The sequence below is a fragment of the Rhinopithecus bieti genome, unplaced genomic scaffold, assembly GCF_001698545.2.
Source record: "Rhinopithecus bieti isolate Rb0 unplaced genomic scaffold, ASM169854v2 scaffold_81617, whole genome shotgun sequence".
NCBI classification, from domain to species: Eukaryota; Metazoa; Chordata; class Mammalia; order Primates; family Cercopithecidae; genus Rhinopithecus; species Rhinopithecus bieti.
In genome coordinates this window covers 237,035-262,405 of record NW_016841754.1, presented here as the reverse complement: position 1 = coordinate 262,405, position 25,371 = coordinate 237,035, and the positions used below count along the sequence as shown (strand labels likewise).

At 41.3% G+C, this 25,371-nt stretch overlaps 1 protein-coding gene across 2 annotated transcripts in view; it reads left to right on the top strand.

The window, feature by feature from the left end:
- The window catches only part of FMNL2 (formin like 2), a 323,435-nt gene that overhangs the window by 267,682 nt on the left and 30,382 nt on the right, over positions 1-25,371 (top strand). Inside the window, exons 10-15 of one of the 2 annotated variants that reach the window (XM_017866074.1) lie at positions 13,541-13,615; positions 17,360-17,470; positions 20,673-20,822; positions 22,931-23,032; positions 24,679-24,991; positions 25,341-25,369. In XM_017866074.1, coding sequence (XP_017721563.1) covers positions 13,541-13,615; positions 17,360-17,470; positions 20,673-20,822; positions 22,931-23,032; positions 24,679-24,991; positions 25,341-25,369 — 780 coding nt within the window. Of the gene's footprint in view, positions 1-13,540; positions 13,616-17,359; positions 17,471-20,672; positions 20,823-22,930; positions 23,033-24,678; positions 24,992-25,340 lie in introns of both variants that reach the window. The other variant, XM_017866073.1, reaches the window with a different exon arrangement.

Here is a 25,371-nt window from a genome sequence, read left to right as displayed (position 1 = left end):
AAAAAAAAAAAAAAAAAAAAAAAAAAAAAAAAAACCACCTCCTCTAGAAGATAGATACGAATAGAAGGGAAAAAAGAGAAAGGGAAGAAATTCACAGTTACGTAATACCTTACAGTTTAGAAAATGCTTTATATATATTGCATTTGATTCTGTGGAAATCTGCCTTTTATATAATTTGGATAAAACTTTAGGAGTATTGTGTAGCTCTGCATAAAATACAGTAGAAGGGAGAGATGCTGGAGTCGGGAAGACAGGTTGTTCAGTTGTCGAATGACTGAGCCCTGGACCCAATTTGTGGCCATAGCAATGACTATGAAGCCGACAAATGAAAGAAAAGGCGAGAGATAGGGTGATCCACTGAATATGAGAATGGAAACAAGAGGAGAATAAGAATCTGTTCAAATAATATACACTTAATGAAGAGGAAAGTAGCCCAACCATAGTGAACAAATACAATCTGGGGATTTATTTTCGCAAGCAAAGAAAATACAACTTAAAAAAAAATTTTTTTTTTTTTTTTTAGTGAGGGTGTAATGCCCGAGGTCAGATTCTTAGCTGTACAATGAAGGTAATGAATGAGAAAGCAAATTTAAACAGAAGTGACTGGGGAGAGAGGGACAGAGAGAGAGAGAGAGAAAGAGAGTGAGTGAGTGTATGAGAGAGAGAGAAGGATATCCAAATAGGGATTGTAACTAAGTAACTAAGGAGGAAAACTCCCCCACAGGGACCGCAGTTCAGAAATAAAAGAGTGAAGAGACAAGGTTAGAATGGGCTAGAAGGATGCTCAGAAGACACCAGCACAGTACAAAGGGGAAGATTTGGTCAAGAGGATAAGAGGATTCCTTGTGTGTCTGGTATATTGTGATGTAAGTTTTTGCTTTAGGTGAGAAGTTAGTCAAGTGGTTTTATATCCCTTCCAAGTCTACAATTTTATGATTCTATATAAAACTTTGTCTACACATACCTATGTATGTAGCATGTATTATTGTGTGTACATATTCAAATACTTTCCTCTAAGATAGATTAAGTGCTTCTTTGACTGCAGATATGAAAACAAGGTACCTAGATAATAAAATGATAGGTGCTTTCATTTTCAAACAAGAACAAAAACTGACATATCTGAGGCCAGTTGGCAGGATAGCAACAGTCCTAAAAGAGATCGCTATGACTGTAGACAGTGTTGTGACTTTGGTCCTAAGTTCCCTTTTATGATTACCTGGAAGGTGGCTACATCAATCCCTTGGCTCAAGTTTCATTTAAAAAATCTGCCATGTGTCTAAGGACCTCGGTATTTCCCTAGCCTGAGAGTGAGCTGGCTGTGCTGGCCATGCTGTTAGTACCACCGCACAAGGTACAGTTGAGGACTTGTCTGTGGAAGAGGCATCCCTGGCTTGTGTAACTTTTGAACGATGGAGCTTTTGAGTCTTGATTTAAGCTTTTCGTTTCCCAGCTCCCCTGTCCTACCCCAAACTGTTCTGCCCACTGCAGCTCAACAGCCATTCTTTATTCCTTTCAACACAGTGGTGTGTGTGGCTCCTGCCCAGCTCTTTAATTCTATATATCAGTCTGCCAAGAATATATAGTCAAAAGACCCGGTTTTCATTCACAATTGACTGAAACACACTCACTAGAAGAAAACGGCCCAGTGGTTCCTACTTATGGTCCAGCAGTCACTGTCAGTCACCCCTCATCTTGCAGTTGAGTTCTCTGACAAGATGTTCCCCCCAAGCTCTGCGTCACAAGGGAGTGGAAATAGCCAGTCATGGTAACATGAGCTATAGGCTCTGTGATGTTTTGGCAGTTTGGTTTTGGCAGTGGAAAATGAGGGCTCCTTCCCTGCCAATAAATGTACTAGCAACACATGTGATATCCTAGATTTACTGGTTCACCACCAAGAACAACACTGAATTTTTCATTTTCAACTATTTTCCAGGAATAGGTGTAAAATTAGTAAATGGTGCTTTCTATGTGGAATGTGTCAAGAACATGTTTAGCACATTGGTAAAAGATAATGATCTTTTTGTTCCTTGTGTATTTTTTCATGATTGATTGATTGATTGTTGTTGTTTTTGAGACAGAGTCTTGCTCTTATCACCCAGGCTGGAGTGCAGTGGCACAATCTCGGCTCACTGTAACCTCCGCCTCCCGAGTTCAGGCAGTTCTTGTGCCTCAGACTCCTGAGTAGTTGGGACTACAGACACACCACCACGCCTAGCTAATTTTTGTATTTTTAGTAGAGACGGGGTTTTACCATGTTGGCCAGGCTGGTCTTGAACTCCTGACCTCAAGTGATCTGTCTGCCGTGGCCTCCCAAAGTGCTGAGATTACAGGCATGAGCCACCATGCCCGGCCTATGATTGTTTCATATTATGGTGTCAGGCGTGCCAGACAAATTTGTTTACTTGGGTGGATTCATTCAGTATGAATTTCTGAACTTTGAGAAATGTGTGTTCTATATTTTTTTCCCATGCGGAGGATATCTCTTTCTGTCCCTTTCCCATATTCTTGCTTGAAATCTAACATTCATCTGGCTTTGGAAAAAGAATATCTTCTAGCCTTGTAATGAGTCTACATGTGACAGAGTGGGTACATCCCAGAGATAATCAGAGAACAGTTAGGAGCTGCTTCCATCCAACCTGGTAAGTACCAGGGATTGTACCTGGCCTTATTAAACAGAAGAACTGCAAGGAAGTCTTTTTTTTTTTGAGAGGAAGTCTCTCTCTGCTGCCCCATCTGGAGTACAGTGGCACCATCTCGGCTCACTGCAACCTCCGCCTCCCAGGTTTAAGCGATTCTTCCACCTCTGCCTCCAGAATGGCTGGGATTACAGGCACGCACCACCACGCCTGGCTAATTTTTGTATTTTTAGTAGAGATGGGGTTTTGCCATATCGGCCAGGCTGGTCTTGAACTCCTGACCTCAAGTGATCCACCCACCTCGGCCTCCCAAAGTGCTGAAGTTACAGGCGTGAGCCACTGCACCCGGCTGTCTTTTTTTTCTACCTTGGAAAATGGTGGAGGGCTCCTTTCTATATGAAGACATTCTATTGATCTCTGTGTGATGTGACTTCATTTTTACGCAGAGATGATACATTTAGTAGTTCTTTATATGGTAGGGTTGATTCCCAAACAATCTTGCAATAAATTTTACTATTAGTTACCCATTTATTTGCTTCTTTAGATTTTAGGTTTAAGAATTCATCATCTTTGTAGAAGTAGAGGCTATTCTGTAATCCAGTAATTTCCACCTTTTGGCCCCTGGAGCCCTTTTTATACTCTTAAAAATCCCTGAGGTCCCTAAAGAGCTTTTGCTTATGTAGGTTATGTGTTGATATTTTCTGTATTAGAAATTACAACAAAATTTCAGGCCGGGCATGGTGGCTCACATTTGTAATTTCAGCACTTAGGGAGATTGACTCGTAGAAGATAGCTGCATTCTTAGATCTGCTTCTGCATTTAGTCACTTCTGCTGTTGTTTTTGTTGAAGTAGATGAAGAAAAGTTAGCCTCACACAGAAAGGTAGATGAAAAAGAATTATGTCAACAACATTTTCAGATAATAGTGGACATTCTTCTTTGATACTATACAAACACTAGACAAGTAGTAATTTCTTAAAGGTTAGTTACAAAGTTGAATCTGAAATCATATCAGTGAACTTTTTGCATACTGTTGGCATTAAAATCTATTTGCCTATATTGCACCTTGAATGAATTTATAAATTTGTAACAGCATTCAGTTATCATTTGGAAAATAATGGTACACTGAGTTATCTAGATCTTCTAATAATTGGCACATTTCCTAATGTAATATTTTAACAAATCACATGCATTATTTTTACCTCCAATCTCATTAGAAAATTCTTTAAATACTGGGAAGCAGTCAGCTGGTGGTGGGTACAGTTTTCATGTGTTTGAAAGCTTAGTTTTTATCATTGACAACAAATATTGTCAGCTGTTATCTTTAAATTATAAGGTGTACTTTGTTCATTTTCAAGAAAATATCTGCCAAGTGCATAAGTCTGAATCTGTCAATCATGCTTTCAAGTAAGAATAAAGAGTGGCTAGTTCATCTTGCAACTGAAATAATCACAGAAATGCTTTTTCCTCAAGAGAGCCATACTTCAATATGTGGCAGAAATGCTTTATGCAGACTCCCTATTTCGTCATCTAGAGTATTATGAAGATGTGTATCTAGGGGTTGAGATGTATAAAATTAATACTTTTACTGCTTCATCAGTGATATTCTTAAGTGAAACTGGCTTTTTTAAAAAAACAAAATGCATGGCTTTGATGAATACAGGGATTACTGGTGTAAGTTGGTGCACTGCCTTGATGCATGCTATGGCACTGGCGGTATTCACTCATTGTTCCTTTTGTGCCACCAGTGCCAACTGCCAACTCTGGAAAGTATTAAGTAACATCTTATTATACAAATAATGCTGCCCTCACAAACCTCATAAAAGGGCCTCAAGTACCCTTGGTGTTCAAGGACCACACTTTAAGAACTGGTACCCAAATCCATTGTCTGCTGTCATCGTGGGCTGGGTGGAAGTGGTTCCAACTAGCTAAGTGCAAAGTCCTTCTGGTTAAGACCCAGAGGTGACCGTGGGTGTTAGGGTGAGCTTGGGGAAAAGCAAAGATGAAAGTAGAAGGGTTGGGAAATGAGAGAAGTGAGCTATAGACAAACTGCAGGCATTTGCCTGTTGTTGGCCTGAGATACTTGATCTAAACAAGGGTCCTTGTCTTCAAGGGTTCTGCATTCATGGCACACCGTGCACTGATTAGATTTGTAATGATTCAGATGTGAGGAGAGCATGGGCTGACAGCTGCCTCTTGGGCAGGCCCCCAGATCTGAAATTGCTGCAGGCTTTAGACAGCTCTAGCGACGTGCCCTTGCTGTGGTTTAGAGAACATGTGATGACCCCTAGAGGGTCATCGTGTCCCTTCCCTTGCTTAAGTTGACCTAATTGGATATGCTCAAAGGATGAAGCTGTGAAGAGAAATGATTGAAAATAAAGAACAATGTTAGGCTCCTTCTACTTTGAGGAGTCTGACTGGTAAGTCATCCCAGAGAGGACTGGAGGCCTTTGTCATGTAATCCTCAGGTAGCTATTTAAATACCATTCTCAGGCTGGGTGTGGTGGCTCATGTCTGTAATCCCAGCACCTTGGGAGGCTGAGGTGGGTGGATCACTTGAGGCCAGGAGTTCGAGACCAGCCTGGCCAACATGGCAAAACCCCATTTCTACTAAAAATACAAAAATTAGCCAGGCCTGGTGGCATGTACCTTTAATTCCAGCTACTCAGGAGGCTGAGGCAGGAGAATTGCTTGAACCTGGGAGGTAGAGGTTGCAGTGAGCCAAGATTGCGCCACTGCACTCCAGCCTGGGCGACAGAGCGAGACTCTGTCTCAATTAGTCAGTCAGTAAATATCATTCTTTATTGAAGAAATGGAAGATATTTTAGCTTTCCAGTAGAAATGGAAGTGTATTAGTCAGGGCTCTCCAGAGAAACAGAACCAACAGGACATCTGTAGATATATCTGTAGATACAAGAGGAAACACTATGGGAATTGCGCAAGCAGTTATGGAGGTAGAGAACTTCCATGATATGCATCTGCAAGCTGGAAATCCAGGAAAGCTAGGGTGTCATTCAGCTCGAGTCTGAAGGCCTGAGAAGTAAGATCCAGTGGTGTAAGTTATGGAGTCTGAAAGCCTGAGAACCAAGAGCTCCAATGTCCAAGGACAGGTGAAGAAGATGGATGTCCCAGCTCAAGATGAGAGAGAATTCACCCTTCCTCCAAATTCTTTTTGTTCTATTCGGGTCCTCAGTGGATTGGAGATGCCCAGCCACATTGGAGAGGGAGGTCTTCCTTACTCACCCTCACAGACACACCCAGAAATGTTTCACCAGCTCTCTGGGCATCACTTCACCGTCTCAAGTTGACGCGTAAAGTTAACCATTACAAGTAGCCTTGAAAGACTCTGTGTGTTCTTCATAAGGACCAGGAGATATGAGTCTTGCATTGAAGCTAGAGAGGTTCAGGTTGGACTTGAAGCATATTTTGGAAGGAGATCATTTATGACCTATTGTAAGGAGGAGTTTTACTCTCTAGAATTTATTGAAGGTCATCTTTTTGTTTTTAGAGGAGTAGTTTAAGGGGTGATGTGTCAATGAGTCGTCCTTCGGGGATTTTACTATCCTTTTGCTTCTATCTTTGGATTCTTTGTTCAGTACACAAAATATGGGTGTGAAAAGTAAGACAGGCATCTGGCTGCTCTGTGTGCCTCCTGCCAAACATCTGGATATTTGGAAACATCTGGAAAAGTTACTGAAGTTTTCACAAGGGTGTTTAGCATTATGCGGATGAAACCTCAGGCTCATAGTCATCTCCTGGTCCAGGGTTGATATAAATGTTGTATTTATGAAGGAGAAGTGTTGACTAGGTTATAGAATACATTTAGTTGCTTAGCTTTCATTAGTTTTTGTTTTAGTGTAGTGAGATAAGGTTGTTCAGTTTCAGAGCATTTCAGCTGGATGAACACATCCACAGTTAAATCCCAAGCAGACATGAGAGCCAGCAGCCGGTCGGAGTGATCTGCTTCTGTCACGGCTGCCGCTTGGTGTATGTGTATGAAATGTCCAATCACTTCAAGAGACAACAATAACAGACCATTGACAGCCACAGAATACCCCAGAAAAGTGGTTTCATTGGGCCATTATGGCGTCAGTAACCCTCAGACTGCTGGTGCACTCAGTAGATGGTAAAAGATGGTTTTCACCTAGGACTAACTATGAAATAACTGTTTACTTCACGAGGCTCTGAAAAGAAAACGGAACTTTTGTTCTCAGGCAGGCCCTGAGAAGGGTTGTCTAATCAGTCATAATAGAGTGTGTGCCTCTAAAACGGTGCCTTCCTGCAGGGAGCCTTGCAGATCACAGGGGCCTATTGTAAGAAGAGAAAAAGAAAGTATTGAGGCAGGCGCCAGGCAACAGGGCAAGAAGGAAACACTTAAGCAAAGGGCCTTTAATTTTTATATAACTAACCCAGAAGCATATTTTATAGCCATCTCATAAGAGTCAGGCTTCAGTTTGGCTACAGACTTTGCTTGCTTTCCTGGGAGCTGTTGCTGGGGAAAGCCAGAGACTGTTACTGACCTTGAAGAGGGACAGAGAGGTGGCTGAAGGACGGCAAGTGTTCACTTCAACATCTGGCTGGCAAGATAATACCCAAAGTTTTTGTAAAACCATCTCGTCTCCACTATTGACCTTTAGGGAAAGCATCCCCTAATGGCCTCCCACCCTTTGAGATGCTTTAAACTATAGCCACCTTTGCATCCGGGGCCCCAGATTAATCCAAACGGTTTGGGGCACTGTTCACAAATGTCCTTCACAGATTTTGGAGAACATAGTTGGAGTTTTTTTTGGCAGAAGTTGTGCTTTTGCTTCAGTTCTCCTTTACGTGAAAATGAATCTTGCTTGTCCTGGTTGTGGCCCACGTTATCTCTACAGGGTGTGGGATTTCCCAGCTTCACAACTAGGAGTGAACCACATGGGGCGAGAGAGTGGTTTGACCTTTTTGTTTGGTACTTAGGGCCGGCACAGCCAAGTGCATTCCTCTGAATTTGTTTCTGTGGAGCTTCCATGCCAGTCAGCTTGGCAATATCGTGTTCTATTGCCATGCTAAATGAGAATTTTAAACGTTCAAGAAATACTGAGGGAGAGATTTTTTTTCAAATTTTTTATTTGCAATGAAACCTTTTTTTTCCCCTCAAAAGCAATCTTATCAGACCACTAAGTAAGTATAAGAAAAGATCTGGATAGTGAGGGTAGAATTCTCAAGAACCTTACTTAGGCTTTCCCTTTCTTTGCCAAGCCCCTGACTTGGAATTCCCCCTTACTCCCAAAGCTCTGTAACCCATATAGTTTCTTCTCCTTTATTTTTATTTTTATTTTAGATGCAGTCTTGCTCTGTCGCCTAGGCTGGAGTGCAGTGGCGCGATGTCGGCTAACTGCAACCTCCATCTCCTGGGTTCAAGCCAGGTGTCCGCCACCATGCCCAGCTAATTTTTGCATTTTTAGTAGAGACGGGTTTTCACTACGTTGGCCAGGCTGGTCTCAAACTCCTGACCTCAGGTGATCCGCCTGCTTCGGCCTCCCAAAGTGCTGGGAGTACAGGTGTGAGCCACTGTGGCCAGCCTAAGTCTCTCACCTTGATGGGTGTGAAAACTGAAGTCCAGGGATGTTTGCTGAACGGTCCAAGCTAACAACAGGGTAGTGGCCGAACTGTGACTTATAACCCGGGTTTTACGATCTCGTCTAATATGCCACATAGTCCCATTTCTACCCTATAGCCCTTTATCCCCATCAGCGTTAGAGCTTGAAGGTTCAAAGAGAGGCAGTTGTATCAGGCAGGACCCCACGGGGATGGGCAGATAGGTGGCTGTGTTAGCAGAATGAAGTCTGTGGTCCAGGATTGGAGCCTGACCATTTTTACTTTACACAGCATTAACTGGAATCGTGAATTTATTCACATGCAACCAGTTTATAGTGATTTATAATGAAGATGCCTCTTGATTTTCAGTGGGGTACATACTTTTCCAGGGCATATACTTTTATTTGTCTGCTGGTTTACTTAATTTCTGGTAGCCCCAGCTGCTAGCAGTAGTGATCTGATTCCTGATAGGGCAGTCCAGTGCACAAAAGGGCTCCTTGCCACTCTACTCAGCTCAGTTTTTCTGTAGGTCTTAAACTTTCTCCCCACCCCACTTAATAGAGTACATGTTATTGATTTGGAAATTGGTATCAAAGCTGGTGGGAGAATGAGATATACCAGTGAATATAAAAGTCAAGAATGACACGTTTCAGTTGCAAGAATATAGCTGTTTTATTAAAAAGTTTTTGTACCGTGTATTATCTGGCCCTTGTGGGCAGATGGAAGTGGTATGCACCCATATAGAATGTGTAATGATGTACATGTGCAAATATGCTCCTGGCTCTTGTAAACGTTTTGATGAAGTGCTTGAGTTCATTCCCATGCAGGCCAATGCATGGATTCTGAAAATAACTGAAAATTAGTGTCTCGTTCCTTTCATCCTCACCGATTTTCTAAAGAGGCCACCACAAAGGAGAGAGCATGGTCCACCGTGATGGTCCTGTTTCACCCAGTGTGTGTGGGTGCTCCAGATGTGAGCAGTATGAATGAAGACGACTTTCCTTTGATGTGGTACACAACTTTTACCAACCTTCCCCAAACGTATCTTCCTGTTTCCTGTGGGATTGTAGTGTACACTTGTTTAATGACTGCTAAAGTAATGGAGAAACAAATGTGAATCTGGCCTGCATGCTTCCTTTCCTTCCTTAGAAACAAAGGGGGACTCTGGAATCCATGCTGTGCCTGTGGAACATGTCAGGAAACACAAGCCTGAGTTCATTAGTTGAGATTGGCAGCAAAGCAGTCCTGGGCCTGGTGGAGCTATGGTAGTAGGGCGTCCTTCTAGTCCTTACCGTGGAGAGTGGTCACTCTGTTGCTTTCAAGGTTTCCCAAAGCCGGAATTTGTTTTGGTAATGTCATGTTGTGCATTTGGATTATTTTCACCAAGCTCATAGCAGCTATAAATAGGAAGATATTTAAGTCTGATTTTTTTTTTTTTTTAAGATTAAAGGTATTTATCTGTTTTGTAACGCACATGTTCTCAGCAGGGATTTGTCTGTTGTGACAGAATGAGGGATCTCTAAAGAAACACATATATTCAAGGCTCTTCTTAACATCTACTTCAGGTCTGTCTGCCAGGCTAGTGCTGTGGTTTTTGGGATCCTTATTCACCGTGAAATCTAGTGTTACTTGTTCTATATTTGATGCCATCTTTTAAAGTAACAGGCTATGAGTAGTTTGTTGCTGTCCACATGTGCTTTCCAGCCATTTAAAACCTATTTTTTCTAAGACCCAACATGCACCCCCTGATTATTTTTGGGTTACCTCATTGTTCATTGCACTTATGCAGGGGCAGTGCGTCAGTTCTTGTGGCATTCCTATGATACCCAGTTACAGTAACTGTTTATGTTGCTCAGTTAGAAGCTGAATGAGCTGGAGATTTAATGATCTAGTAAATCAGTTTATAATTGGTAGTCAGAAAGCCTGAGGGTTTCATCAGCTAGTCTGATACTATATGAACCATTGGTTCCCAGATGCTGGTCCAGCAACCACGAGTATTCACAGATTTCTAGGCCCATCTGGGGAGATTCTTATTCAGTACGTCTCAATATAGATTCTAGGAATCTGTCATTTTTAGAGGTTCCATGGAAGCTTCTGGTGCAGGGATGTCAAAGTATGCATGGTATAATGATTGTGTCTTTTAGTGATAACATTTTTCATCTCTGTGTGTCTCAAATAATGCTGGAATGCCTTAACTGCCTTCTTTAGTGGAATATGTTTATATGGGCATTCTGGGCTACGTGGGAAAAGGAACCTCAGGCTGGCCATCGGGGACCTGGTTATAGCCTTGGTTCTGCCACTCTCTCAACCTTTCATCAGGTTAGAGAGGTTTAATCTCTGTGTAGGTCTAATTCATAAATTGAGAGCATCAGATTATGCAAAGTATTTTTCTGCTTTCTAACATTCTTTGAAGTGCTTTGCCTGCCTAGGAATTGTTTTTGTTGTCACTGTTCATGAACAGCTATTGCCTCATTTAGTTTAGCGTGTGCCTAGTCCCTCAACCAAACATTAGTTACGGTCTGCTTCTCAGCAGAGCTGGTAGCTCTCCCCAAATTCAGGATGGCCTCTTTTCCTCTTCTCTTGCTGCCACTACCAATCACCCACAAGACTGAAGTAAACCAGTTTTTGTGAGACAGAGTCTCGCTTTGTCACCCAGACTGGAGTGCAGTGGTATGATCTTGGCTCAGTGCAGCCGTTGCTTCCGGGTCCAAGCGATTCTCCTGCCTCAGCCTCCCAAGTAGTTGGGATTACAGGTGCGTGCCACCACTCCTGGCTAATTTTTGTATTTTTAGTAGAGACAGAGTTTCACCATATTGGCCAGTCTGGTCTCGAACTCTTGACCTCAGGTTATCTGCCTGCCGCAAAGTGCTGGGTTATCTTCCCAAAGTGCTGGGATTACAGGTGAGAGCCACTGTGCCCAGCCTATATTGGGGTTTCTGCTAAAGAAAATTCACATTGTAGTTCTGACCTTTTGTATGTAAAACCTCAGGGTTTTTTACCCACGGGTCCCTTTTTGCAGGCAAGGGATGCTTGTCTCTTTGGGCATAATGTGGCTGATGTCATAGTCTAGGGAGCTGGGCTTGTACTGCCTCACCCCCTTCAACAAACCTTTCATTGCTAGGAAATAGCTGTATATTGTCTAGAGGGGCCAGCTGAGGATGGGGGCAGAACATGGTAACCCCTTAAATCTCTGGTTCTCAGCCATTGTGGAGCATCAAAATTATCCGTGGTGCTTTTAAAATTATGCATACCCATGTCCCCCCAGCACCACCTGGTCCTGTTGAATCAGACTCTCCAGTGTGGGATTGGACGTGTGTGCATGCATGTGTGTGTATGTCTTTTTGAGACAGGGTCTGGCTCTGTTGCTCAGGCTGGTGTGTGGCATGATCACAGCTCACTGCAGCCTTGACCTCATGGGCTTAAAGTATCCTCCCACCTCAGCCTCCTGAGTAGCTGGGACTACAGGTGCTTGCCACCACACCTGGCTAATTTTTTAATTTTTATTTTTAGTAGAGACGTGGTTTCATTATTTTGCCCAGTCCGGTCTTGAATTCTGGGGCTCAAGAGATCCTCCTGCTTCAGCCTCTCAAAGTCCTGGGATTATAGGCATGAGCCACCGTGCCAGGCCAATTTTAAAGACTTTGCTTTAGACTCTGCCTTCCATGCACTGTCCCTCTGCATTCTGAAATTATTTTTTGTTAAGGCAGGTATAAATAAATTTTCACGGAGAGTTGTCATGAAAATGCAGTAAATGGTGGTCTGAATCTGTTGGAAATACTGCTTTGAGACTAGGAGGCCCTCAGAGGCTGAAGGCTGTTCACTTTAACATCCCCAGCCTATGGTTTAGAGGCCACCACTGAGGATTTACCCCCAGTGGTGCCTGTCTACCATGGTTGAATGTTTCATCATGGAGAACAGGAAGTCATCCATCCTTTTGTGAAGTGAATTTTAGCATAATTACTCATTTATCTTCTATTGGGTGCAATTTAACAAATATGATTGGGAACTTACAATGTGCCAAGCATTGATATAGGTGCTATGTAGTGAACAAAACAGAATTCCTGCCTTCGTGGGACTTTCTCTTCACCAAAAAATATATATATATTCACATGGAGTTTCACATGACTGAATTAAATGGCTGCATTATGAAATAACATTTTAGAAGAATTTTTGAAGATTGACCTGAGTTATCCCTAAGATCACAAATGGAATCAGAAAATTTGGAGTTTAGCATGTGAAACCTGGATTAAATTAGCAAAATGTTAACCAAGGGACTGTGTCTTACTAATGCAGCAAACAGTCAGGAGTGGTTCGGAGAAATATTTTCTGAAGCTAAAATGAATAAACCAGTGGGTATAGGACTTTGCCCCAAAAAAGTCAACCAAGGACATTGACAGAATGAAAGTTTGTCCTTTGACTTTAAAAATAAGTCTCCAGACCTGGGCATGGTGGTACATGCTTGTACCCGGCTACTTGAGAGGCTGAGGCAGGAGGATTGCCTGAGCCCAGGAGGTTGAGGCTGTAATGATGTAATCATCATGCCACCGCATTCCAGCTTGGGTGACAGGGTGAGACCCTGTCTCCAAAATTAAAAAAAAGAAAAAAGTCCCCAGAGAGTCACTTGATAGAAATCTTTTTTGACTTTTTTTTTTTTTTTTTAGCTCCATGTATTTTATTTCATGTATATGCAAATACCTTTGGGTCCTGGAGTTACCAGTATTTTATGTTTGTTTTATCTGATCAATGGAAACATTAACTGAGCTGAATGCATGTGTTTCAGGATTCTGGGATGCTACTTCACCAATTACTGCAGATCTCTATACTCGCATGGGTTAATAGCCTCCACAGTGTCTCTTTCTGTGTTGTGGTTTATGCACTGAGATTTTCTGATTCAGTTAGATATAATATGAACATTTTAAATGTGCCTTTTAAAGAATTTAAATACTCATATTTTGCATGTCTTTTTTCCTTTTACAAAAGGAAACTAGGGTCTTTTTTTTTTTTTTTTTTTTTACTGTGAACTACATTCTTGGATTCTGAATGCATACTAAAAAATTGGTGAGACTACAAAGACAACCAATGAAAGAAAAACACATTTGATTTGGATTTCAAAATATCAAGAGAATATGGAAAAGAAACCAACATCAGCTTTTGGTTCCAGCTCATATGGCTGTTTGTGAGTTAACTAGCTTAGAAGGGAAGTAAATAGTTTATGAGAGAGAAGAAGATAGATATTCTGGAAATCATTATTAAGCTGAAATTTCTGCATCTAATTTTGGAATGTTTATGTTTAGAAAGTCACATGGACAATGAAAATGTGTGTTTCAGGTTTGCGGAGAAAAACAGCGCTTTGAGAAGTTGATGGAACATTTCAGGAATGAAGACAATAACATAGATTTTATGGTGAGTTATTTCAGTATTCAATAAAGCAAACTCAGTTTCAGCACTTTTTTCCTAAATACACACACACACACACACACACACACACACACACATATTTGTATTACAAAGGACAGGGAATTGCATTTAATATGCTGTAGATCCAATCTAGAATGTCTCTCTTAATCTGTATTTTTTCTTTGATTTCCAATTTTATTCCTTATATACACAGTATAGTAAAGACCAAAGTACTAATTACAGCAAATAAAGGGGAAGCCATGCAGTTGGAAACAGCCATGCCTGGTGCAAATGCTGCCATTGTTTAATTGTTGATGATGCTGCATAAGAATCCTTAGGGTAGAAGCAATCTTGACCTTTTTTATTTTTGCAGGCCCCTGCCAGTACCCTTCTCCAGACTATATTCTTAAAAATTAAAGTGCTTTGGTTTGTAGAGTTGACTGTATTTATCTCCAAAATGAATATGCAGCAGTGATTTTTTTCCTCCCTGATCTCTTTCCTGCTGTGGTAGCTCTGTGAGGGTATAATCATACTGGCACTCTCCTTGGCAGGTTAGGTGACATACAAAACATGTGGTTCCACAGCAGGCCTGCCATCCTCAGGTAAGAAGAACATCAAAGTGAGTTGCAGCACTTCTGCATTCATACACATAAATCTTAATCTGGAAGGAAGATAGAATCTGCCATAGTGAATTTCTCTAGAAGTTTTACCCTTCAGTGCACCCAGATCTGTAGGTGTTGATCCAATTCAGTTGCCCTAGGGAAATTCTAGACCCAGGAGATCCTAACTGGGGTATAATTTCCCAAATCACTTCTGACCTGAAGCAGACGTACCAATCACTTCTTACCTTGCAGAGCCTATGCTTAGGATGCCAAGTGAAGTTTTCATTTGAATTGCTTCAGTGATTATAAAACATGAAATATAGCTTTGCCAATTTCTAACCCTTTTTGTGAAAAAAATGTTTGGAGTCCTCAAGTTTTATACATTTCTTAGCCCTCATCCCCTTCCAAAATCAGTGAGAAAGAGAAAATCCTTTATAGAGAAGATTTTCTGTTGCATAAAGCATGTTATTTGCTTTTCAAAGTGTGTGTGTGCGTGCATGTGTGTGTGTGTGTGTGTATACACACACACTATAGATATACGTATATATACACACACATACATGAAACAAGGGACACTTTTACATTGACTTTTAAAATCTTGTTATTAGGATTTTTTAGAGAAGTTAAGGCTAATGCTGGCCCTGGTGATAAATATGTAGAGAGATTGGTGCCTTGTCTCATGATGTCAGTTTCTTTCTTGTGCCATTTTAGGGGAACTTATTCATTCTGTTAGAGTTGAAGTTGCAAACTGGAGGCTCTCACACTAAAGCCAACCTATAGGCTTGTCAGTTCAGTCTGACAGTGATGACCCTACTTCAACAATTTGAGTATGATGCATAAAAATACACATCTGATTTTCTTGGAAACTGAAAACGTCTGAGAACACTAGGCCCCTGTTACTGCAGAGTGTCAGCTGCTGGAGTCAAGCAGCCCCTATTGCTTTAGTCCAAAGATGTCCTCTCTAGTTTGTCACAGTCCACACCGTTCCCTGTTGTGTGATACACAGCCCAGCCTGCTCATTTATGCTCATTTATGGTACCTGCCAGACCTCCTTGCCATTTGAGTTTCTGCTGAAACTACAATTATATAAAGCCCTTTAAAACACCTGCACTATCCATACACAAACTAGGTTCTATTTTCTGTCCGTTCATTTATTCACATATACATGCATTGAGGTACCTTATTTAGAGGCTGCTATTACACAAGTTCTATGTGCTAGATTCATGCGTCACCTTCAGATAGTCGCCTCTTAGGCATATCATAAAACCCAGTAGATCGTTTAGACCTGTTTTCCAAAGAGAAATGGAAAGATGTCAGAATCCAGCCATATTTTCTCTCCAGAAAATGAGGCTTTTGATAAACTGCCTTGAGAACACAGTTAGGTTGCACAACCTCTGAAACAAGATATTCCTCATAACATATAATATAAATTTTTCTAATGTAGTATATAAGACATTTTTATCCTTTTCTGTATTTTTTTGTGGACAAAAGCAAACAAAACTATTTTGTTTCTTTAACAAATATTTTCTAGTTTGTATTTTGTACCTGCCTTTGTAAAGATATATTTTTTAAACCTCATTTAGTGATAGAACCCGAGGTGATTTTTTTTTTTTTTTTTTTTTTTTTTAGTAAATTGCAGTAGAGTCGTTTTGTAAGCTAGAGAGGTTACACATCTTCCAAAGATATCCAATGTATACCATATCTTCAAAGAATAATCTAACTCGATAAAAAAAAATTGTAAACATAAAGGAAATTAGGTTTGGAGAGAGATGAGGAGTAAGGTGGTTCTCAGAATAAGTGTGACTCTGCATCCCTCAATCATGTTCCCTCCTTGCCGGAGACTCTGCTGGGTGACAGCCATGGAGGGAAAGCATTAGTAAGATGTTTCCACCATAAATAGCTGATTGTCACTGTGGAAAGCAAAATAGACCTGTTGAATGCTGTCCTTTTATTCACCAAACCTGGGACTGGTTTTCTCTTTGGCAGGTCTCAGAGCCACTGGTGCAGTTGTGGGGAGAAAGCAGTAAATTCCAAGCTTTTAGGGAACGCAGACTGGTTGATTATATGTAAAGATGGGTCAAGTTACTATCCTGTTGATATGGAAGAGCTCACAGGGAATTTTTAGATGTGGTTACCTTGTGGTGAGATTGTAGGTAATTTAAATGTTCTTCTTAAAAAAAGTTCTTTGTAATAATATTCACATTTTGTACAACAAACCTATAGTAATTTACACAGTTTATTTTATATACCTATATGACTTTTACTGAGATATAATTAACATATCATCAGATTCACCCAATTTATTTATAATCCAGTGCCTATTTAGGCTATTCACAGGGTTGTACAACCCTTACCACAATCTAATTTAGGACATAGTGTCACCCCCTCAAAAAAGTCCTGTACCCATTGGCAGTCACTCCCATTAATCCCACTCCCAGCCCTAGGCAACCACTAACCTGCTTTCTATCTCAATAGTTTAGTCTGTTTTGGATTTTTTATATAAATGGAATCATACAACATGTGGTCTTCTGTAACTGGTTTTTATCATTTAACATGTTTTCAAGTTTATGTTGTAACATGTGTTAGTACTTGATTGCTTTTTATTGTTTCATAATATTCCATTGTATGGATGTACCACATTTTGTTTATCAGTTAATGGACATTGGGTTCTTCCTACTTTTTGGTTGTTATTAATGATGTTATTATGAACATCTGTGTACAGATTTTTATGTGGACATATATTTTCATTTCTCTTAACTGTATATCTAGAAGCGGAATTGCTGGGTCATATGATAATGCTGTGTTTATCATTTTGAGTAAAAGTCACACTTTTTAAAGTGGCCACTCTTTTTCCCTTTACCACCAGCAATGGACGAGGGTTTTAATTTCTCCACATCCTTTCCAATTCTTGTTACTGTATTTCTTTTTTATGATAGCCATCTTAGTGGTTGTGAAGTGGTATCTTATTGTGGTACCTCTGTGACTTCTGAATTTAAAAATAATTATAAAATATTTTTAAAGAACCAATGAAATGAAGGAAAAGGAAATCGGTAAGTGAGCCTCTTTTGTGAAATTGAAAGCACATGTCTGCAGTTAAACTGAGAAAAAAGTTTGGAGCCCATCTAACCCCTTGACAATTCCATTTCAGGTGGCTTCTATGCAGTTTATTAATATTGTAGTCCATTCAGTAGAAGATATGAATTTCAGAGTTCACCTGCAGTATGAATTTACCAAATTAGGCCTGGATGAATACTTGGATGTGAGTATAGCTGTAACCTTTGGCTCTAATATAAGAATTGACTTCTTATATTTCCTACCCTCAAAGGTACGCTTCCATAGCAGCTAAAGAATGCCTAGACTACTGTAGTGTAGTCGACTACTGTAGTGCCAGTTAAAGGGAACTGAGCTGCGTGATGTATTCTGCCAGAGATGCTGGATTCTTGCAGGGCTCCTGGGACCTCAGGCCATCTTCTGCTAGCAGCCTTTTAGTACGGGAGTCAGATAACCTCTTGCAGCCTTGCTGCAGCTTTCCTCTGCTTTTGAGCTTCGTCTGGGTCAAGTCTCATTGCATCCTTCCTCTGGGCTATTGGGCAATTTGCATTCTTGGTTGCTCTGGGGACCCCATCTGGGCAGGGAAAGTCAAGCCAAGACTGGACAGTGATGAGTCAGTGCTCAGAGCATAAAAAAAAAAACAATGAGGAAATGGACACCAGAGACTTCCTCCTGAAGCTGCTAAATTCTGCTTCAAGTGTTTGTAGCTTTAGAAGTTCCACTTTTAGTTCTTAGGAGAAGGAGGTTTAAAGTTTCCCTTTTTCTTACTCCCTTGCAGAAGTGGTTAGCCAGTTCCCTGAAGTTCTTCGGTTATTAAGAAACAGAAACTTGATGTCAAAATCAGAAATGGTCTTGAAAAGGCTGGTGGCTCACACCTGTAATTCCAGCACTTTGGGAGGCTGAGGTGGAGAATCACTGGAGCCGAGGAGTTCAAGACCAGCCTAGGCAACATAGTGAGACCCCATGTATACAAAAAACTGAAAAATTAGCCAGGTGTGGTGGTACGTGCCTGTGGTCCCAGCTGCTTGGGAAGCTGAAGTAGGGGGATTATTTGAGTCTAGGATTTCCAGGCTGCAACAAGCTGTGATTGCACCACTGCACTCCAGTTTGGGTGGCAGGGTGAGACCCTGTGTCTGAAAAAGGAAAAGAAATGGACCTGAGGAACCAGGCAGTTTTGTTTTCCCTTTTGTATAGGAATGGTCTAGTGATACAGCAAGAATTGTTGACCTCAATTTCCTTCCTTTTTTTTGGAGACAGGGTTTCACTTTGTCACCCAGGCTGGAGTGCAGTGGTGCAGTCTTGGCTCACTGCAATCTCTGCTTCCTGGGTTCAAGCGATTCTCATGCCTCAGCCTCCTGAATAGCCTGGCTAATTTTTGTATTTTTAGTAGAGACGGGGTTTCACCATGTTGGCCAGGAGAGTCTCAAACTCCTGCCTCAAGTGATGCACCCAGCCAGTGATCTGCATGTCAAGGCTGTTTCCAGCTCTGAAGAATATAGAAGTACTTCCTTTGGGCATCTCCAGCATTCAGCTGCCCATCTTTGTTAGAGATAAACCCAAGCGATTGCATAGACTGTACCCTCCATTTATTGGGAGACAAATCACAGAGGTGGTTACTCTCAACCTGAAGGCCTTGCTTCATAGACTGGCTGGGCTGCCCTTGAATAGACGGGCCTACTCTTGTCTAAAGACTACTCAGGGAGAGGTGTAATAGATTTCCATTAAAGTGTTGTTTCAATTGCTTTCCTTAAAAAGGCACTCATTTATATCACTGGCAGAGTATTGTACAGAAAGACTCTTACTTTTAGATCAAGGTTTGTCTATCCCTTTTTCTCCTATGCTCTAAAAGTGTCAGTATTTGAAAAATTAGATGTACAAATTCCTAGCGGTGTTCTGGGTTTGGTTTTGTGGTGTCTGAGCAGAGCTTGTTTATGCTCTAGAATATAATGGCAGGTACCAACTTATCACTGAACACCTGTTATTCATTGTGAAGATCATGAAAAATCCCATTAAGCTGCTTCTCCTTTTGTTCTAGCCTTTGCCCTTATTTAGAAGCCATTCTCACTTGGGACTCATAAAGGAAAGTAGAACATTCTCTCTTCAGAGGAAGCTGTATTGTAGAATTCCAGATTAAACCTAGGGGAAATCCATCTTTCTAAAAATGTATATAGAGTGGAATTTCTCTTAAAACTGTAAGATTTTTTTTTTCAAAACTCTGTATTTCTTTAACTTCATGGTGTGTTGACTCTGGAACCTAATAGAGGTGGTTAGAAGAGTAATGTAAATGTAAGATATATAAATGCTTCATTAGTTTACAAAAACCCAGCCTTGTAAGTAGCCATTGATTTGTTCAGTAATGTTGATTGGCATCATCCATGTGCCAGGTATTATTCTAATCACTCATCTGTTCCCTAGGGAAAGTCATGACTTATGTTACTTGTAGGGAAGATTCGCTGATTTATTTGACCTCTAGTTTCCAGAGCTAGCTAAGTCACTGCAGGATGCCTAGTTGGGGAGGCAGTGAATTGGGGAAAGCTTTCTGATCTGTTCATGCTGTATACTGACTGAGGGAGGGATGTGTGGAGGTTGGGCTCTAGCAATTTGTGCTAAAATAATCCCCAAGGTTAAGTATAAACTCTATCACTGTCTGCCCCATCTCTCGCCTAACCTTGTTCCTCTACTGGAACCACTGTCACTAACCAGGTAAGATACCAAACACTCCAGTCTTTTCCACTACACAGATACCCCTTAGGTTTTATGTGGCTGTGACTATAATCTGTCAAAGCTGCTTTTAATTTTTCTGTCATCCCAATTTCACATATATCAAAATATTTTAGGTTGGAATATAACTACATGGGACAGCAAGGATTCGGGGAAAAATGTGTGTGCACTTGGTAGAAGGGTATTCACCAGAAAGTCATCTGATGATACGCCTTAGGCAGTCACTCCATAATTCTCTTAAGGAAGATGACATGTTAAGCTCTCTCTTAGAAACGGCTGGACTATTTGTCACAAAGAAAACACATAGACTGGCTGGGCGCGGTGGCTAACGCCTGTAACCCCAGCACTTTGGGAGGCTGGCAGGCAGATCATGAGGTCAGGAGATCGAGACCATCCTGGCCAACATGGCGAAACTCTGTCTCTACTAAAAATACAAAAATTAGCTGGGTGTAGTGGCACGTGCCTGTAATCCCAGCTGCTCAGGAGGCTGAGATATGAGAATCGCTTGAACCCAGGAGGCAAAGGGTGCAGTGAGCTGAGATCGCACCATTGCACTCCAGCCTGGGTGACAGAGTGAAACTCCATCTCAAAACAAAACAAAACAACACAAAAAAGACAGACTGTTAGGAAATGATACTCCATTTCCACAGATGAGCTAACACCACGTTCTCTCCTATTCTGGTTTTTAGAAGCTGAAACACACTGAGAGTGACAAGCTTCAGGTCCAGATCCAGGCCTACCTGGACAACGTTTTTGATGTAGGGGCTCTGCTGGAAGATGCTGAAACTAAGAATGCTGCCTTGGAGAGGGTGGAAGAACTGGAAGAAAACATCTCTCATGTAACTACATCTCAGAAAAGAAAAAACTGCTTCTATTTCAGCTGGGTGCAAAACAGAATTAATGTCAGCTTTTATGGTGGTAAATTAAAGAATTTGGAGTATAGGAACGGGCCATACCCTGCAATAGAGAGCTTTCAGAAGCTGTTCTGTGTTCTTTCCAAAAGGCAGATGTGTAATGTAAAGTGAAATAGAATCCGTTGCTTTGCTTTAGCTCACTTACCTGCTCAGTTTCTGCTGAGGTGCATTTCCTGGCAGTCTTGGTTATAGGCTCAAGTGGAGTGGGGGAGTTTGATGATTGGCATTACGTAAAAGATTAGAGGGAAATGAAATATGGGAATTTGGCCTGAGGTAAAGAGGTATCTTCTTATCAACTATGTCCACACAAGCCCATGGACAGGATTAGCTGGTGTCTCTGTGATGCATATCTGAACATTCCTGTCTTACGGTACTCAAATTCTAAATAGAGTCATCTCAACAATAGGCATTTTCAAGGACATCGGTGTGCTTTGTCATATATCCTCTTCTTTGAAGAATGTCCTCAGTATCATTGTCAGCTCTATCACGGGACAGCGTCTCATTTTGCTTTGAGGGATTTTTCTTGACATAGACTGATTCTAATATGACTCTAAGGGCCTTTAGAGGTTATTTGTTCATTCATTAACCACATATTTCAATAGTAAAAGAATTAACAGAAAAATGGTGCTTCTCAAACACCCAAGCATTATGAAGACCAAATTCTTTTGGTGAGTCTGATGGGCACTTTCCTTGATTATGAAATGAAGTGTCTCCTTTTGGAGGATTATTATTTTCTCCTTTGAACAGTTCATTTATTTTTCTCCACATTTTTTAAAGAGTACTGCATATGCTCAGTTTCCTTCACTTTTCCCCATCACTCTGAAAATGGGTCTCCTCATGGCTGTGGGTAAGCCGAGTCGGTGAGCCAGAAACCCTCCCTTTAAATGTGCTGCTGTGGCCCAGCTGGCATCCGCTTCAAAAGAGACTTTACAGGCCCAGTATATCTTCCCTTAGAAGATTTGTGTTATATGCTGAACCCGATCAGTGTAAATCTCCACCCTTCCTCCTTACCTTGCCTCCCTGGTTTTCTTTACTTGTAATGAATTTAAAGGAGATGTTAGAAATCAGAAGTTGCTCAATGTTAGAGCCCTTTGTGAAAGGCAGCTATTTAACACATGGCTCACCCTGTCTTTCTCGTGAAGCCTCAGCCAACATTGCATGACCATACTTATGTGTCCACTTTTGTAGCAGGCCATCTGTTTATTTGAATGGCTTCCCCAAATAACTTATTATTATTATTATTATTATTATTATTATTGTGGAGTTTTTTCTTTGAGATGGAGTCTTACTCTGTCGCCCAGACTGGAGTGCAGTGGCGCGATCTTGGCTCACTGCAACCTCTGCCTCCTGGGTTCAAGTGATTCTCCTGCCTCGACCTCCCTGGTGGCTGGGATTACAGGTATACTCCACCACACCTGGCTAATTTTTGTATTTTTTTAGTAGAGATGGGGTTTCACCATATTGGCCAGGCTGGTCTCAAACTCCTGACCTCAGGTGATTCACCCGCCTCAGCCTCCCAAAGTGCTGGGATTACAGGCATGAGCCACTGCGTCCAACGAACTTTTATTATTTGTATAGTTTGGGTCAAACCAAGCAGTAGTTGTTTTTCAACTGGCTGCCTAGATTGAAAGAACCAAGTTTACTATGTTAGCAATTTTCAAAAGCTTTAGCCTGATGGCCCTTTCTTGGCATGGAGGTGGGGGATGGAGGTGGACTTTCCTTCCTCTTTCTCCTTACTGTCCTCTAGCCTTGCTAGCCCCTGCAGAAATGGAGGGAGGCACACTGTGTATGTTGAACAGTAAGGAGCGGACATGTGGGTCTTATTAAGGATCATGTCTAAGTTATTAATTCCTGGTAGAAACAAATATGTATTCAGAGCCATATTATGAATATTACCATTTACAGAAAACAACGGGCGGAACACATGTAGGTCCCTGGCCCTTAATGATCTTGGAGTTGCACTTTCTGAAAACTGAGGGCCTGATCAGGATGATCCTGTATTGTGACACAGCTTTCTTTTCAAAATTTTACAGTTATCTGAAAAACTGCAAGACACAGAGAATGAAGCCATGTCCAAGATTGTGGAACTGGAAAAGCAACTCATGCAGAGGAACAAGGAGCTGGATGTCGTTCGGGTAAGCATGATGATGACAGCTGCCCAGATGGGCACGGTAGGGAATGTACTCCAGCTTTTGTCCAGTGGAACGCAGAGTACATTCAGAGGAATGCATTGATGCAGCATATTTATTGGAACCCTTTCAGAGGTGATGCTCTGATGAAAACTACGCATAGTCGGCATATGTATACACATGTGTGTGTAATCAGATACTGGGGGGTTCAGTATTTCCTTATCACAGATTTTGGGAGCAACAATGTTTTCCCATCTGGAGGAGGCTGAGTTAATTCCGTGGAACACCCATTTGGTTGGAAATAAAAACACAGCATGGATTTAATTCATGCCACTTATTTATTTTTATTAGGACTTGAGCTTCTTTGTATTTCTTTGCTTTGCTTCCACTCAAAACCAGATTTGGTGGTTGCTGTGGAAACAGTGAAATACAACATAGGCTAGGCTTAATGGTATTCACCAAAAAAAGGGGGGCGGTGCAAAGCAAACCAATCCATGTTATTATCAGCTAATCCCAGCTATTTTATTTGGCCTTAGTATTGTTTACCTTATGTGCCAGGTATTTGTGGAGTGCCATCCCTGTGCTTGGAATTGTGCTGTAAGAACACCAAAATGCCTGGAGAGCTTTAAGGCAAATGACTTGCCTTTACACTGCTAATGAAATGGCACCTTTTATGTGATGGTTATCGTGTCTGTGTGTGTCTGATATCCTGACATGTCCTACAGTTCAGTCCAGGAAATTTATTTTCTGGCACGCCTTCGAGACACAGTTGTAGCATATGGACTCAATTCAACTTCAGACTCTTAGATTATTAATAATAGACAGGGTGTGAAGAATGTCTCCCTGCTTGCTGGAGGTTTGTGTTGCGAGATCGCTTGTACGAGGCCCAGCAAGGAAGTTCAGTTCCATAAAACCCTTTCACTAGAACCTCTGTGGGCCCCCCTTATAAAAGGAACCAGGACAGCCTTTGAATTGAAAATTGTAACTTCTTTGTTTTCTGCTAAAACCTAGACAGAAATAAGTAATTAGCGAAGGGAAGCTTTGGCCTGTTTTGTTAACCGCATTACCGATGGGAAAATGTTACAACAATTGCTATCCTGAGCTTGGTCAAGGGGGCGTTGTGAGGGCCAGAGAAAGCCATTCAGGAGCAGTCAGCCCCTGGCTACTCATGAGTGGATTATTCCATGCTTTGCAGATTTTTAATCCCAGTCTGATTTGTATCCAAGTCTGATTTAGGGCCCTTTTGTCGATTGTTAGCCGATATGTGTATCTAAGAGTTACAAATGAAGGTTAAAATAAAGGGAAGGAAAACATGCACCACCAGAACACCCTCAGGAGATTCCAGAGTCAGCATTCAGGTTCATTTCTGCTCTGTTTCTTTATACCTGCAGGGAAAATCGAGTTAGCTGCATTTATTAAATGGAAAGAACTTCATTACCAACAACAATAGCTAGAATATATTACATGCATTACTAGCATACAGCTAATAATTAATGGGAATTTATAGGTTCTGGCTGAGTTCCAAAGAATTCCCATCTATATGAGTGTCTTTTTTTCTCTTTATCCTCAGTCTGCCAGTCTGATGGATTCAGACTTGGTATAAGTATGAATGTTATGTGAAGATAAACTCTTGACCTTGGACTTTATTGCAGGAAATCTACAAAGATGCGAATACTCAAGTTCACACATTAAGAAAAATGGTCAAAGAAAAAGAAGAAGCAATTCAAAGACAGTCTACCCTGGAAAAAAAGATTCATGAACTGGAGAAACAAGGGACCATTAAAATTCAGAAGAAAGGGGATGGGGATATCGCCATACTGCCAGTTGTGGCTTCTGGCACATTGTCCATGGGGTCAGAAGTGGTAGCAGGTAACTCTGTGGGACCCACAACGGGGGCCGCTTCCTCGGGACCCTTGCCCCCTCCTCCACCACCACTGCCTCTCTCATCAGACACACCTGAAACAGGTAAGAAGCCTTGGCAGGAGGACTGAGGAAGTTTCAGAATATTTGTACTACTTCTTTGCCAACTGTCCACTTCTGTCCTTTGTCCATTTTTGTTGTCATATTCTTTAAGAATTGGTTTTCTTGAGTAGTTCTTAACAGTTTACATTTTGAGATTAAAATTATAAATCCTTATTTCACATATGTTGAAATATTTTTCCCATTTGTCAATGAGGACATTTTATGGTTTTTGAAAACAGTCCTTTGTCCTTTTAAGTGTGTTGTTTTCAGATGGCTTTATATGCACATGGCTTATTGCAGGAAAGCCATTCCCCTGTTTTCAAAGTCCACCTGTTTCTTTTCTCTTTGCTAGTGCAAAATGGTCCAGTAACACCACCTATGCC